General features: G+C 51.8%; 1 protein-coding gene across 1 annotated transcript in view; it reads left to right on the top strand.

Annotated features, from left to right (window-relative positions):
* Nucleotides 1-17045, top strand: part of LOC144938186 (uncharacterized) — a 24411-nt gene extending 7366 nt beyond the window's left edge. The window contains exon 2 of the mRNA XM_078865980.1: nucleotides 13507-17045. Within this exon, the coding sequence (XP_078722106.1) occupies nucleotides 13656-16322 (2667 nt within the window). The 5' untranslated portion in view covers nucleotides 13507-13655 and the 3' untranslated portion in view covers nucleotides 16323-17045. The remainder of the gene's footprint in view (nucleotides 1-13506) is intronic.
* Nucleotides 17046-17267: the final 222 nt, after the last annotated feature.

Here is a 17267-nt window from a genome sequence, read left to right on the forward strand (position 1 = left end):
AGAGACCCCGAGGTACTTAAACTCCTCCACTAAGGGCAGCTGTTCCCCCCTCACCTGGAGAGCACACTCCACCGTCTCCTGGGAGTCAACCACGACCTCAGATTTGTAGGTGCTGATACTCATCCCAGGCGCTTCGCACTCGGCATCAAACCGTCCAAGTGCCCGCTGGAGATCACAGACTGACGAGGCAAAGAGGATAACGTCGTCTGCAAAAAGCAGCGACGCCACCCACCTCCATGCCCCCGTACCGGATACTCTCCGTACCTCGGCTGCGCCTTGATATCCTGTCCATGAAAATCACAAACAGGAGTGGAGACATGACGCACCCTTGATGGAGACCAACACACGCAGTGAACGACTTTGATTTAACATACTTTTTGGTTCTTTCGGTAAAGTCACGTAGGTATAAAATAAAATTAATGAAATCACGACGTTTCGGCCGCAACACAAGCATCCGTCATCATTGCGCCCGTAACGTGGTGATTTTTTTTTTTTATACCCACGTGACTTTACCGAAAGAACCAAAGAGTATGGATCCCTGCAGTCACGAAAGCTTCAAATCTACTTTGATTTAACACCAAGAATACAGACACAGCTCTGACTCTGATATCGGCTTTACCTGGGACGCTGAGGAGTGTGGTCCCTCTGTAGTTGAAGCCCACCCTCTGGTCCCCTTTTGAAAAAAGAATGTGAACCACGATCGCAGTTTGCCAATCCAGAGGTACTGTACCCGCCTTCCATGCAACATTGAAGAGGCGTGTTAACCACGACACTCCTACACTGTCCAGCGCTTTCAACAAATCTGGGAGATTTTCGTCCACCCCAGCAGCTTTGCCACTACGAAGGCCCTACACCGCCGCTGCGACTTCAGCAGCCGTGATGGATCCGAACCCCCCCCCCCCAGCTGTTTCCATGGCTGCCTTCTGAGAGGAGCGCATTGTCCAGTGGGTGGAGGAGCTCCTCAAAGTGTTCCTTCCACCTCACGACTATCTCCTTAGTTGAGGTCAAGCTTACGTCACCTTTACTGAAAAGAGCCTGGGCCACGTCCCGTCGACCCTTCCTAAGGCGATTTTTCTTGAACATATTCGAGACTTTTTCGATTTAAAGCTTTCGTGACTGCAGGGATTGGTCTTCTTGGTTCTTTCGGTAATGTTCACGTAGAATGGAAATAATAAAATAATAAAATAAAAATAATAAAATAATTCTCACGACGTTTCGGCCACAACGCAAGCAGCCGTCCTCAGGTGAAAACCAGGTCTGTCGGGGAGACAGCGTCTGAATGAAACAGCACCACGCTTGGAGCGTATATTTAAGCTGGGTTGGAGGCTGCCTGGTAATCTCTCTCCATGGCCTATTCAAACTCCTCCCACGCCCCAGGACTTTTGCTTCAGCGACTGCTGCAGCTGCCGCCCTCTCGGCAAGCCGGCACCTCTCAATCGAGTCGGGAGACCTTTTTCTGAGCATAGCTCGGAAAAGCTTCCTTCAACTTAACAGCTTCTCTCACCACTGGTGTCCACCAGTGGGTCCTAGGGTTGGAGCCGTGGAAGGCACCAACTGCCTTCAGGCCACAGCTTTTCGCAGCTGCATGCACAATCGAGGTCCTGGACATCGTCCACTCGGACTCAATGTCCACGACTTCCGCTAGAGTGCAGGAGAAGTTTTCCCGGAGGTGGACGCTGAAATATTTATGCACTGGGTCTTCTGCCAGACGTTCCCAGAAAACCCGCACTCGTCGTTTGGGCCTTCCACGTCTATCTGGTCGGTGCCCCAAGCGTCAGATACAACTTACCATCAGTTGGTGGTCAGTTGACACCTCTGCCCCTCTCTTCAACCGAGTGTGCAGAACATACGGCCTTAGGTCCGATGACACAACTATAAAGTGAATCGTTGACCTTCGGCCCAAGGTGCTGTGGTACCAAGTACACTTGTGAGCATCCTTGTGTTCGAACGTGGTGTTTGTTATCGACATTCCATGACTAGCGTAGAATTCAAATAGCTTACCGTTCGGGTTCAGATCAGGGGGGGCATTCATCTCAATCACGCCTCTCCAGGTACTGTATCTCCATCGTTTCCCACGTGAGCATTGACGTCACCCAGTAGGACTGTGGAGCCGGTAGGCACCACTTTGTCGAGCACTGCACCCACCGTCTCCAAGAAGGCCGAATACTCTGAACTATTGTTTGGTGCAAACCCACAGACAACATTCAGAGTTTTCCTTTCCGAGACCAGAAATCTCATTGAGGCGACCCTCTCATCCACTGAGACAAACTCCAACTGAACAGCACCCAGCCGGGGGCTTGTGAGTATCCCCACACCCACCCGGGACCTCTCACCAGGGGTTACTCCAGAATAGGAGAGAGACCACCCCCGATCGAGAAGTTTGGTTCCAGTACCAATGCTGTGTGTGGAGGAGACACGGACTTTATCTAGTCGGTAGCTTTCCACCTCCTCCACCAGTTCTGGCTCCTTCCCCCCCCAATAGCGAGTGTCCATCGCCAAGGTCCAGTCCGTCTGAGACCATCTATCTCCCTGCCAAACTGGCATCGCACCCACCCCTCTCCCTTCGTCCTGCGGATCGTGGGACCCACAGGACGGCACCACGTGGCCATGCCAGGCTGGGCCCGACCTGGTTAAGTGGGTCACCCGGCCACCCGGCGCTTGCCGACGAACACCACCATCAGGCCTGGCTCCAGGGGTGTGTCCCGTTATCCCTTGTCCCGGTGAGATTCTCTGATTTATTTTTTTATTTTTGAACCATTCACCAGAGGCTTTATTTGATTTAAAACAGAAATTAATATGCATTGGAAAAACACATGTTTGGCGTCAATTAATAGGGGGGGGGGGGGTCACGCAGATATCTGGACCACCCTGTACGATTTAAAGGCCATGGCAAACCCCACCGTCAATGCGCCCCAAATCGGATCTCGTAAGTTCAGCAGATTTGGGCCTCGACAATAGGGCATAGATCGGGGACAAACATGCGGACTGCGGGCGCTCGCACTGCTGACGAGCGCGGTGAGGTATGGTCAAGCAACCCCCGCGGGGTGGGGAACGCCCTCGATTGTCGCAGCGGATTGACAAACTCTGGCTGCGACGTGCCACGCGCGCGCACGATGGTATCGTGGACGCGCGTGCGAAGTTACAATCGCCTTCTCGCGGTGCTACGTAAACAAGCGAACAAAAAAATCACGCTTTAAAGCAGGGGGTGGGGAACGTCCGGCCCGCGGGCCGTATGAGGCCCGCGAAATCATTTGGTGTCTGGCCCTGCCAAGGCAACCGCAGGGGGGACTATAACTTCAATAAATCTAGGAGCAAACCTGGAAAAGCAGTTGCGAGTAGCAACATCTTCTACGTGACTTTACCGAAAGAACCAAGAAGATAAATCCCTGCAGTCACGAAAGCTTTACATCGAAAAGTAGCAACATCATCAATAACCAGCTAACATCACACGCCTCACCAAAGAGAAGCAGTTCCAGCCATCACATTAGGGGTGAGTTTGACCAAATATAACAGGCTAATTTTTAAGTCGATAATGTTGTATGGCCCGCGAATGATGTTATAAATATCCAAATAGCCCTTGGCAGAAAAAAGGTTCCCCGCCCCTGCTTTAAAGAATCACGCCGAGTGTTCAATTTGTGATTAATCAGAGTCGGGGAGTCGTATGTCAAAGATTGGATCGTAAGCATACTCGTGCCGTGCTCGCTATCAGTGACGTCGAGTGGTGCAATTAATACAATGGGGCGGATGGTGTCCCTGTCAAGTGTCTCCTCTTCGTAGCCCGCCGCCTGAGCCAACCCCATAGCGTGAGATTACGTACAAGGTGGTCGCGCATGAAGGAGCTTCCATGGGGTGTTGTTTGTTAGCAATTCTGAGGTCACAGAATCGGAATATGCATTCATGGAGGATGAATCCGATGAGCTATGAAGCTATTTTGTCACAAATGTCCAGCGGGGACGGGTCAGAACGTTGCAGAGCCACAAACACAACACGGCAGGGGTATAGGAGAGGCAAACAAATCGTTTAAACAAATATAAAAGTAAAATACTGTTATAGTAGTAGGTTTTTACCCTTTAAACTGGTACAAAACTGACACCTTTATACAAGGCATCATGTTTGCAATAACCGCAACACAAGCAGTCAAAATGCAAACAAAAAGAAACAACTCTGATAATGGTAATGATATGCACTGTCCTTGAAGTTGATTGGTCCACACCCGAGACAGCTTTTCTTAGAGCCTCGTCTCACATGGTGTTGGACCAGATGACGCCAAAATGAGTACAACTCAAAAACAGTGCACTATCAGAGTATTGAGAGCTTCAAGGACAGTGCATATCATTACCATTATCAGAGTTGTTTCTTTTTGTTTGCATTTTGACTGCTTGTGTTGCGGTTATTGCAAACATGATGCCTTGTATAAAGGTGTCAGTTTTGTACCAGATAAAAGGGTAAACACCTACTACTATATTTTGCCACTGGTAAAGGAGGTCTCATAGTGTAAAATACTGTTGTTTAATCTTACAAGGTAAAGTCCACTGAGCTATCAACAGGTTCAAGTCCACCTCCCTGCACCCAAGGGTTGGCTGGGGAGTTAATTTCCTAAATCCCTCACACCTCTGGCCACCCAGCAGCAGCAGTGCAACTGGGCACATCCACAGCGAGTGTGGACATCTGTGAAGCTACTGGACGTCTGTGGAAAAAAGAGCTTTATTGCTCATCGGATTCTTCCGGTATAAATAAATATTCTGATTCTGATAGTCGCATCGGCAGGTCGCGTGGTGGGTTACAGCGTGGGTACTCCACAACTTAATCCAACACACGTCTAGCCAGTGTGGAATAGGAAGAGTAGGCCAAATATAATCCGGAACTCCTTGCAGCGGAGGCCATTACGCCAGCAGTGGCTTGAGCGAACAATTGCAGGGCTGGGCCATACATCCCATTTGTCTTGCTGCTGCTGTTGTTGTTGTTTAAACAATATGTATTGATGATAAACATTCAGGGAGGGCACCGCAGTGTAGACGCGAAACAAACCGTCAAAAACAAATGTTGAATGCGAAAAAACAACAAACGGAACGGTACGTACGTCTGCTTTTGTTTGTTTGTCTGGTCATTCTGCGACGAAATATTCCAGCAACATAGTTTTGACGTGACGATAACAATTTAAAGGGGTGACCTGCGTGTCTTCGCCGGAGGGGAGAAGAAGAGAATGGGGTGGGTGGGTGGGGGGGGCGGCGCAGAGCCGAGCCGAGAGCACGGCGAATCGGGGCGACAGCCCCGGGCCCCGCGCTTTGGGGGGAGCCCCGCGTTTTGACATCACGGTGTGTGAGATGTAATACTGCCGGTTAAGTGTGAGTTGCCCCCCCCAACCCCCACTTAGAGACAGATAGTGAGGGGGGGGGGGTCACTCAGGGTCCCATCCCCCACGGCGCGGCTGCCCCCCCACCCCCCCATCACCGGCGCAGTTGCACCGCCTACACACAACAAAGACAAAGATCCCCCGTATAGCCTCGACAGACTGTCGGGGCAAGTGCTGTTAGCGAGCACCTATGAAGGTCGGCACGGCGCACGAGGGGGTGGGTGGCCAGTACCATGCCCGGCCGCCTTTGTGTCCCCGGTGGCGATGTTTACTGCACACCGCAACGGGTTGTCATTTGAGGCAGAGTCGACCTAGGGGAGGAGGCGCAGGACCGGTTCCCATAATTGTCACCGGTGTTAGCCGTGAGCGGGAATCGAACTTGGGTTGCCGAGGTTTGTAGTGCAGCGCGCTAACCACTACCGCCACACACCCACCCACACACACCCACACACCCACTCACACACACACTCACACACACCACACACCCACACACCACACACCCACACACCACACACCCACACACCACACACCCACACACCACACACCCACACACCACACACACACACACCACACACACACACCCTCCCACCTACACACCACACGCCCACCCACCCACACACCACACACCTACCCACCCACCCACACCACCACACACCCACACACACCACACACCCACCACGATGATGATAACTCCACCACCGCATTTGCACCTATGCGTAAGACGCGCGTGTTCTCCGACACATTTGCATGCTCCATATTACACTCCCACACTCGCGCAAACACAACACACACGGACCAGCGCTGTGTCATAGTCACCGCGCAGGATTCCTATACCAGTCGGGTCACATTGTTGAAGAATACTAGAAAAAAAGGCGTTGTGGTGTTTTTGTGTTGCTGCTGCTCGTCGCGATCGTTAAGACAATACCAAGGCAATGGCTCGGCTTTCGCGATTCATTCGCGGATAACAAAATCGACGAACCTGCCAGGACGTAGCAGCCTCCTTCAGCCAAGCTTGTGTCCTCAACACCCAAGCCGGTAAGCGACTGTCCACGTGAGCCTTTTTTGTAAAACCTGTTACAAATAATAGCTCGTTTTTGTCTGTCGGTCCGTCAGTGTGTCGAGTGTGTGGAGGTGGGGAGCGGTGGTGTAGAGGTTAGCGCCACGCTGCGCTACGAACCCGGCGACCCGAGTTCGATTCCGGCTCACGGCCACCACCAACACCGGTGACGATTATCTAAAACTGGTCCTGGGCCTCCTCCCCTAGGTCGACTCAGCCTGAAATGAGTACCTGGCGCGGTGTGTAAACATCGACCACTAGGGAGGCAAAGGCGGTCGGGCGTCGTGCTGACCACCTACCCCCCTCGTGTGCCGTTCCGGCCTTAATAGGTGCTCGCTAACAGCACTTGCCCCAACAGTCTGTTAAGGCTACACGGAAAATATTTTATATGTGGTTATACCTGCACGAGAACGGGTGAGCCGGGGGCGTACGTGGTGTGCATTTGTGTGGAGCGGTGGCAGTGCGGTTAGCGCACTGCGCCACGAACACCGACCACCTCGGTTTGATTCCCGACCACGGCTAACATCAGTGGCGAGCGCTATCTAAACCCAGTCTTGTGCCTCGCGTAGGTTGACTCAGCCTCGAATGAGAAACCCAGTGGGGTGCGTACAACATCAGCGATGGTGAAACAAAGGCGGTCCGGCGTGGTGCTGACCACCCATCTCCTCGTGTGCCGTGCCAGCCTTAATAGGCGCTCGCTAACAGTGCTTGCCCCAACAGTCTGTTAAAGGCTATACGGGGGAGCTTCGTCTTCGTATGGTGTTTAGGGGTGTACTTCTGTATACCTGTGGCTGTGCGGAAGTGTGTATCCTCTGGTTGTACTGGACATCTGCGAAAAAGATCTTTAAAGCTCATCGGATTCCTCCAGTATAAATTAATATTTTTATTCTGATTTGTTTGTGTCATGGGTGGAAAAAACCCCGATTTTTCCAGCGGCAGGCATCGGGTTTTTTCTTTAATACAATTAAACCCGATTTCGGGGAATTAAAACCTGGTTTAATGAATACGAAACTCTGATCCAAGGCTTATTCTGCTTCCTCGTCGGTGCTGCTATCGTACTCGGGGCCGTCGGGCACGGGGTAGTCGTAGAATGCGGCGGGCAGGTTGGTCTTGATGAACACGAGCTTCTCCTCCACAATCGTGGGCGCCAGTGAGTTCCTTAGCTTGGAATGGATGAAGCCCATCGTTGAGAAGTTGGCGAAGTGCGGTTCTGCAATTAAAACCAATTAAACCGGATTTCTCCCAATCTCAGATGATCGGGTTTAATATAAAAAGACAATTAAACACGGTTTTAAAAAACCCGACTGTGCCACCCTTGGGTTGTGTGTATGTATGTATGTGTAATATCTGCGTGTGCATATATCTCTATCACAATCAATCGGCTGTTACAATCAGTGCAGTGAACCCAGGCGTTGGAATCGTGTAAGATCCTGGCAAGGATGATGATTCAACATCGTCTTGCCAGGCAGCATGCCGAGGAGGTGTCAGACCGGGGCGCGAATGCCAGCCGGAGTCTCTGTCCATCTGCGCCAGCAGAGGTGTAGGGAATTTCAACAGGAGCTAAAATCTTCTTGGTTCTTTTGGTAAAGTCACGTAGAATGGGAATAATAAAAATAATAAAAATAAAACATAATAAAATAATTCTCACGACGTTTCGGCCACAACGCAAGCAGCCGTCCTCAGGTGGAGAACATGTCTGTCATTCAGACTGTCTTCTCGACAGACCTGTTCTCCACCTGAGGACGGCTGCTTGTGTTGTGGCCGAAACGTCGTGAGAATTATTTTATTATGTTTTATTTGTATTATTTCCATTCTACGTGACTTTACCGAAAGAACCAAGAAGATGAATCCCTGCAGTCACGAAAGCTTTAAATCGAAAAGGAGCTAACATCTCTTCCTTTAAATGGCTAAGGCCGATGGTAGCATCCGGAGGTATTCGGCCTTGGGGTTGTTCATTGTGCTTTTGCGGTACCTGGCCCTCTGCTCACGATCATTTTGGACCTTCACGTTGGATAAAGCTGCGCGCCCTGGCAGTCCGAGAACATTTCCTGTTGACACGTTACGATGGCGCATACTCTTTGGTTCTTTCGGTAAAGTCACGTGGGTAGAAAAATAATAGATTACGACGTTTCGATCGCAACACAAGCAATCGTCATCAGGTGGGACAACCACTGCTGTGGTTGAAATAACTGCTGTGGTTGAAAAAACTTAGGAAGATTTTTTTGCTGTGGTTGAAAAAATGTCAGCAGTTTTTTTTCTTGCTGTGGGTGTCCCACCTGATGACGATTGCTTGTGTTGCGATCGACAAATCGTGATCTATTTTTTTTTTATACCTACGGGACTTTACCGAAAGAATCAAAGAGTATGGATTCCTGCAGTCGCGAAAGCTTCAAATTACGATGGCATAGTTTCGAGTAGCGTTTAATGTCTGTACCAGTCGAAGTTGCATCTGTTACAGCACGCAAAGTTGGGTGGCTGATCAATGTTTGGGTGCAGTCCAGAGATAGCGCCTTACTGGACATCCATGTGTATGCGTGCCGATGTCCTGGCAATTGTTGCCAATTCTTCGGAGTTGGAGACTCTGCTGTTGAACCCGGAGCTTGTTACGGAGAGTTCTGGACCTTCAGAAATCAGAATATATATTTATTCTGGAGGAATCCGATGAATTGCAAAGCTCATTTTCACATGTGTCCAGTAAGAGCAGATCAGCACGTTACAGAACAACAAACAATACAACACACGGCAGCAGTGCAGAGTATAGGTAAGGTAAGCAAATCGCTTAAAAAAATTCAAAAACTAAACTATTTTTGTCCTACAGATAAAGCTTACTGAGCTACGGTGGCGAGATGTGAACTACCTCGCATGGTATACAGGTGGTCTTGAGTTTGATCCCGACCTTGACTACTGCTGTATATTTAGGGCTCGCATGTTCTCTCTTCCCGTAGTGGCGTGGATTTTTTCTCTGGGCCCTCCGGGTTTTCCCTCGACATTTATAATCAACATCACGAGTTCAGAGTACTCGGCCGCTATGCGTTTGCACAGGATAAGCAACTTCGTTGAGTTCTCGTTTGTGATAGCCAAGTCGCTTCTGAAAAAAGAGCCATATAGCCCAGTCGGCATTACCTGGTTAAATAAAAAAAGATATATATTCTTGGTTCTTTCGGTCAAGTCACGTAGAAGGGAAATAATAAAATAATACAATTTTTTTTACAAAAAATTTAGTTTCGTTTTAGCTTCTTTTTCAGAAGCGACCAGGCCACAAACAATGGCTCAACACTAAATACACTGATTCTACAGCCAAAATGCTTCCGAAGTAAATGTATTCTAACTTTACTAATTCTGGGTCACTGAGAATGAAAATGATGCTTACAATTGTTGATTGGCTCTAGTCTTCAAGAGATGCTACTGGGTCAGTATGTACGACCCTTGACTTGGGAATGGCGGAGGATAAGTGAGTTATAAAGGGAAAATATCTCAATTTAAACCAGAAATGACTAAAATACATCTTTGACTGGATCTATGAATAAATCTATGACTGGGTTTGGACAGTACTTGCTTTTTGAGCAAAACAATGAATGATGCAATCTGAACTTGGTATTGTGTAATACATGATATCATGATCCAGATGAGTGGAGACTGTTCATTGATTCATCGAAGATGAGTCTTAAAGCTGTTTTGCTGCATAATGGAAATGTTTTGCCATCAATTCCAGTTGGTCATAAAGTTCATATGAAGGAAACCTATGACAACATGAAACAAATTTCGATTTAAAGCTTTCGTGACTGCAGGGATTCATCTTCTTGGTTCTTTCGGTAAAGTCACGTAGAAGGGAAATAATAAAATAATAAAAATAAAACATAATAAAATAATTCTCACGACGTTTCGGCCACAACGCAAGCAGCCGTCCTCACCTGAGGACGGCTGCTTGCGTTCTACGTGACTTTACCGAAAGAACCAAGAACATGAAACAACTTTTGAGGTGCATAAACTCTGACCAACATCAGTGGCAGCTTTGTGGCAATTTGAAGGTTGTTACTCTCTTGCTCGGTCTGCAGACTGGATACACAAACTACTGCTGTTTTCTCTGCGAATGGGATAGTTGTGCGAGAGATTCCCGCTATATCAAAATAGATTGGCCACTCCGACAGTCATTGGAGCCTGGGAGGAAAAGTGTTCAGCACCCACCACTTGTTGAATCAATGAAGATTGTGTTACCACCCTTACACATCAAGCTGGGTCTGATGAAGAACTTTGTCAAAGCCACAAGCAGCTTTCAAGTACTTCCGTGGAAAATGTCCAAGGTTAAGTGAAGAAGCTAAAATCCAGGAAGGTGTCTTTGTTGGTCCTCAGATTCGTGAACTTCTTCGAGATGATGCATTTGACAGCGCGCTGCGTGGCAAGGAAAAGACGGCACGGAACGCCTTCCAGTTAGTGGCAACACATTTTCTCGGGAACAGCAAGGCAGACAACTACAGGGAGTTGGTGGAAAACCTTCTCAAGGCATACAAAAGCCTTTGTTGCAACATGTCACTCAAGATACATTTTTTGCACTCTCATCGAGATTTTTTTCCCACCAAACTGCGGAGCAGTGAGGGATGAGCGTGGTGAGCGATTCCACCAGGACTTTGCAACAATGGAGAAACGCTATCAGGGCAAATGGAGCCCTGATAGCGGACTATTGCTGGACAGTGGATAAGAGATGCTCCATTTAATGGATACAAGAGACAAGCCAAGAAGCGCCGAGTAGACACTGAATAAGGACTAAACTCTGTACTTATTTATACCTAATAGTGTTTTGCCTTTTGTTTCATAATACATTTTATTTATACAACCCTTTTGCTGATTTTTTAAGTGTTACATGGACAGGACAGGCGACATGTGATCATGTAAAGCAACCACAAACACATGAAATGACATGGCTTTAAAATGTATGAGTAAAACTCTACTATCTACACAATATACATAAACGTAAAATGTAAAAAAACAAAAATCTTGTGAACAGTAGTCAATCAGTTGTTTTAATTGTCATATTTAAATTTAGCACGTAAAAATCCATAATAAACAGCACATTTCATCTCTGCAGCAGACGACATCTAAACAATTGTAGACCAGCGGTGCCTGGGTACTGGGTGACACCTTACACCGCGCAGCGACGTGACCCTCGCGGTACTGTAGCACGTTGGCCCCCTGTTGCAGAGAGAGGTTCGTGGTTTGAATCCAGCAGCCGCCCTGGTTAATACTGCGGCACTCGTGCCATTCTGCTTCACAGTGGACACGTTAAAGATCGCCCCCACCCCCCAACGTTATTCGCAAGAGTAAGCCATTGTGTGTGGGTCCACAATTACCGAATATATCAAATGTAGCCAAAAATTTAGCAATCACCTTCCCCTACTCTTGCAAACGAGAATGGTCATGGTATCTTTGAGGTCTTCGTGGCCAATGCAGTCACCTCTCTTCTCTGTGGCCGTGAAGGAACCACTGCTGGGGCATAATGTTCCAGCTGGCCTGCCTACTCGTTGATCTGTTTCAAGATCTATTACTGCGGTGGCGAGATGTGAACTACCTCGCCTGGTATGAAGGAGGTTGTGGGTTCGATTCTGACCCTGACGCTTGTATATTAGGAGTTTGCGTGTCTCTCCCCGTGGTGGCGTGGATTTTTCTCCGGGTCCTCCGGTTTTTTCCTCCACATTTAGAAACATGCGCTTTGAATATGTGGCTGCTATAGATTTCCACATGATAAGCCACTTTGTTGAGCCATCATTTGTGACCAGGTCGCTTCTAACAAAGAGCTATATAGTGGGCCTTACCTGGTAAAATAAAAAAAAATGTGTTTAGAATTGTTTAGTTTATCTGGCAGGCGAGAATGCTGATCCGCAGGCCAGTCTGCCGTATGTATCCATAGAGGGGGCTAACACAGCTGCAGCATGGGATAGAGAAGAGGGGCACCAGTGGTTTTAGAATTGGCCTTTACGGAGGAGGCACGTTCAGGACGCCACTGGGCAGTTGGTGGCAGCCGCTATCTATGAACAATGTAGGGAGGAGAAGAGACGCTCACGACAGCGAGCAGAGCACTCAACGGAAGAGTTGGGGAGCGCAGGTGGTGCATCTGCCGGTTATCTCGATCAATTATTCCGTAACACCTGGGGTCTGTTCCGTGATCTCCTGCCAGCAAAGCCTTTCAGAAACTTCCCATGGCCTCAAAGTGCACTTAGCCGAGCACCAATGCCGCGGTGACGTCGCCACCGCTCCGTTGTGAATGGCGGTTGTGTTTGTGTGTCTTTGTTGTTGTTGTCTTTGTGTGTGTGTATGGGTATCTTTGTGGGGAGTGGTGGTGCAGTGGTTTTGCGCACTGCACTCGGAGCCAGACGAGCTGAGTTATAATCACGCTCCGGGCCAAAAACTGGTGATTATTTTAACCGGTCTTGGGCCTCCCCTAGGTCGACTCAGCCTTTAAATAAATATCGGGTGCTGTGTGTAAACATCAGGGAAGCAAAAGTGGCCAGCCTTGGTGTTGGACACCACCACCAATCTCGGGTTCCGTGCCGGCTTTCAAAGGTGCTCGCTAACGACACTTGCCTCAACAGTATATTGAGGCTAATCGGGGGATCTTTGTCTTTGTGTGGTGTGAAGCTCCGAATCTTCTCGTCCACAGTGACGCCCTCCCTTCTCTACGTTTACGGAACGTAGAGCCTTTTAAAGGAACGTTTTTTCGTCTCGTCCTTGCGACAGAGCTGCTAAGCTCAACGGGGGTCTAACCAGCTTCGGCAATAATGAAGCCCCGAGTCTACGAGTCTCGGCTTGGGAACCACTTGCTCTATAGGCCACGTTTAAGGGAACCCTCTGGCCCGCGGGTCCGACGCGGCCCGCGGGTCCAATGTGCGGCCCACGATTTAACTTCACGAGGCCCGTGACCACACGAGGCCCACCACTGCCATACAGACAATATCTATCCGTCACCGTCAGCACCCGCAGCCGCCTGCCTACCAACTAACACGTCAGCAGCCGTTGCTCAAAGCCTCCCGGGTAACCCTCCCGCGCTCACCGCCAAAATCACCCCCTTCATTCCCCGTTCCCCGTTCCCGTTCCGTGCGGGCAGGTGGGGGCGACTCGCAACCGACGACTTGGGGACACCGAAGCCACGCACGCGGTCGCGAGCCGCGACGACACTCGGGCGGCCGGGCGCTGCTGCGGGAAACCGTTGAACGCCTCCGCGCCGAAGCGCCGCGAGTCCTCCCGGCGGCGGCGATGTCCGGTGGCGACGGCGAGCCGCCGCTGGGGTTCGTGCGGGTCCTCTACGAGTTCTCCTACGAGGACAGCGACGGCGGCCGCGGCCGGGTCACGCCCGGCGAGCGCTACTCGCTGCTGCAAACCAGCACGGCCGAGTGGTGGCTGGTGGGGCCCCTCGGTGGCGGCGGGGCAATGTTCTACCTGCCGGCCAGGTACGTGCAGAGGACTGCGGCGGCGGCGGCGGCGGCGGCGGCGGCGGCGGCGGTGGTGGTGGGCCCGAAGCGCGTGGAGGTCGTGCGCAAGCGCGTGCCACCCATGCCTCCTCCACGGTGCCGGACGGTGCGGAGGAACCACGTGGAGCCGCGCGTCCGCTCGGAGGAGAGCGGAGATGGATCGTTCTCTGTGGAGGAGGAGGAGGAGGAGGAGGGGTGGCGGTCGAGACTGGACGTCAATTCCAACGATCACCACAACCACCACCACAACCACCACCACAACGACCACAACCACCACAACCACCACCACAACGACCACAACCACCACAATCACCAGCAGCAGCAGGACCACGACCAACGTCGCCACGACCACCAGAGTGACCATCACGATGATCGTGACCAACACGATGATCGTGACCACCACGACCAGCACTACCACCACGACCAGTACCAGCACCATGACCAGCACCACGAGCAATACCAGCATCACGTCCAGTACCAGCCCCACAACCACGACCACGACAACCACCACCGCCATCACGACCACGACCAGGACCCCCACGACTCCCAAGATCACGTCGACTCGAGCGCCCGCGAGGACGCGGCGCTAACGGCGCTCTACACGAGCGTGTACACGGTGCACGGCCGTGCGCTCTCCACGGTGGCCGGCGAGCGGCTGCTGCTGGTGGAGAGGGCGTCGAGCGACTGGTGGGTCGTGTGCCGGCCAGAGCGGCGGGACGAGGCGTTCTACACGCCGGCGTCCTACGTCGCTCGCGGAGATGCGCCGGGCGTGGCGATGGCGGCGAGTGATGGTCACCGCGGATCCGCCGTCGGCCAGAGCAGCGGCAACAGCAGCAACGCCAACAACGACAGCGGCGTCATCGGCAGCAGCAGCAGCAACAGCGCGAGCATAGGCGGCTTCAACCACAATATCAGCAGCAGCAGCATGAACAGCAGCAGCGACAGCAGGGGTATTAGCAGCATTGACTATAACAGCAGCAGCAACAGCAAGGGCATAGGCAGCTACAACAGCAACAGCAAGATCAGCAACATCGCGGGCATTAGCAGCTTCAACCATTACAACAGCAGCATGAACAGCAGCAACGACATTGGCAGCATTAACCATAGCAGCCCCATCAGCAACAGCAGCACGGGCATTAACAGCGTCAACCACAACAACAGCAGCAACAGCAACACGGGCGTTAGCAGATTTAATCACAACATCAGCAGCAAGGGCATTAGGAGATTCAACAACAACAACAGCAGCAGCAACGGCACGGGCATAGGCAGCTATAACCACAACAGTAGCAGCATGAACAGCAGCAGCAACAACAGCAAGGGCATTAACAGCGTCAACCACAACAGCAGCAGCAGCAACAGCACAGGCATAGCAAGCGTCATGCACAACAGCAGTAGCAATAGCACAGGCATAGCAAGCGTCATCCACAACAGCAGTAGCAATAGCACAGGCATAGCAAGGGTCATCCACAACAGCAGTAGCAATAGCACAGGCATAGCAAGCGTCATGCACAACAGCAGTAGCAATAGCACAGGCATAGCAAGCGCCATCCACAACAGCAGTAGCAATAGCACAGGCATTGACAGCATCAACCACAACAGCAGCAGCAACAACAGCAGCAGCAACAACAGCAGCAGCAACAGCAAGGGCATTAACAGCGTCACCCACAACAGCAATAACAGCAACAGCACTGTCAGCGTCACCCACAACAACAGCAGCAGCAGCAGCACGAACAGCAGTGTGAGGGCGCAGGTGGCCGTGGCGGTGGGCAGCGCGCCGCTCTCGCGACCCGCGCCGCGCGCCTCGACCCCGCGGCGCATTCACCCCGGCACCGTCACGCGACCTCCACTGCCGCCACCCTCGCCATCGTCACCGACATCACCGACATCACCGACATCACCGACATCACCGAAATCGCCGAAGTCGCCGGCGTCGCCGACGTTGGTGCGCGTCGTGCACCCGTGCGACTACACGAGCGAGCGGGGCCGCCGCGTGCGCATCGCGCGGGGCGAGCTCTTCGTGCTGTCGCGCAAGACCGACGCCTTCTGGTGGCGGGTGAGGCGTCTGGGCGAGCGCAAGCCCTTCTACGTGCCCACGGGCTACGTGCGGGAGGTGTGCGGCGGCGGCGGCGGCCTCGGGAACGCGGCCCCAACCGACAGCGGAGGCCTCCGAGTTCCGCCGCAGCCGTCGGGCGGAACGGCGGCACCCGCGCAGTCGTCCCACCGAGGCCCCGGCGACCCCCGGCGTGCCGCTCTGCGGGTGCTCTTCAACTTCGAGTACGCGGGGCGCGCGAGCGGGCAGCCCGTGCGCATCGCGGAGGGCGAGGAGCTGGAGCTGGTGAGCAAGGAGAGCGCCGAGTGGTGGAGGGCCGCTCGGCCCGGCGGCGCGACGCTGCTGGTGCCGTCGGCGTACGTGGACGAGGTGGCGGCAGCGGCGCCGTCACGTTGCTCGTGATCGAGGCAGATGGAGCGCACGCGCAAGCGCGCGCACGCGGAAAAAACAAGAGACTTGGAGCTTTCCCGATGAGCAAGCTGGAAGTCATCCCAAGGAGCGTGTTTGTGATTCCACTGAGAGACAAAGAGGAACGTCGGTTTAACACGTAGGCTTTCGCGACCGATATTATTCATAATAAACGTTTTTGGGTTCGATCATTGCGTTATTTATAAATGTGTCGTAACCCTCCACCACCCGACACGGCCAATCAGCACACACCGGTGGGATAAAGTAATGAACTATTTGTCTTTTGTCTACGTGACACTTTTTTTTGCTGATTGGCCGTGTCGGATGGTGAAGGGTTACGACACATTTATAAATAATGCGATCTAACCCAAAAACGTTTATCATGAAAGAGGAACGTGTGGAACGGAGCAAATTGCAAGTTGGAGACGGCAAATCTTAAGAGACAGAAGTGGGATTGGCCAGGGCAGATGACAACGCGAGACGATGGTCAAGGCCAAGGGTCGGCAACCGACTTAACAAGAAGAGGCTTTCTTTTTGTTTTCGAATTCGGTATAAAACTCAATATTTCAAGAGCCGCAGTGCACGTGAACATATCAGACCAAGACAAAGACCCCCCGTGTAGCCTTAACCGCACCAGGTACTCATTTCACCCTAAGTTGGCGCTCAAACGCCGACGTTGTCGACCAGAGCCCTCCCCGACCACGGCTACGTTGTACAAAGTGCACATCTGGTGGCGGTGGCGGTGGCGGTGGGTGGGTGAGTGGGTGGGTGAGTGGGTGGGTGGGTGGGTGGGTGAGTGGGTGGGTGGGTGGGTGAGTGGGTGGGTGGGTGAGTGGGTGGGTGGGTGGGATTTGATGTAAATGGTCACCCTGTGTGAACAAAAGAATATATTTTTTGTTTATTCACGAAACAAACCGTCCGGCCACATGCCCCCCCTCC

This window comes from Lampetra fluviatilis, chromosome 21 (assembly GCF_964198595.1).
Source record: "Lampetra fluviatilis chromosome 21, kcLamFluv1.1, whole genome shotgun sequence".
NCBI classification, from domain to species: Eukaryota; Metazoa; Chordata; class Hyperoartia; order Petromyzontiformes; family Petromyzontidae; genus Lampetra; species Lampetra fluviatilis.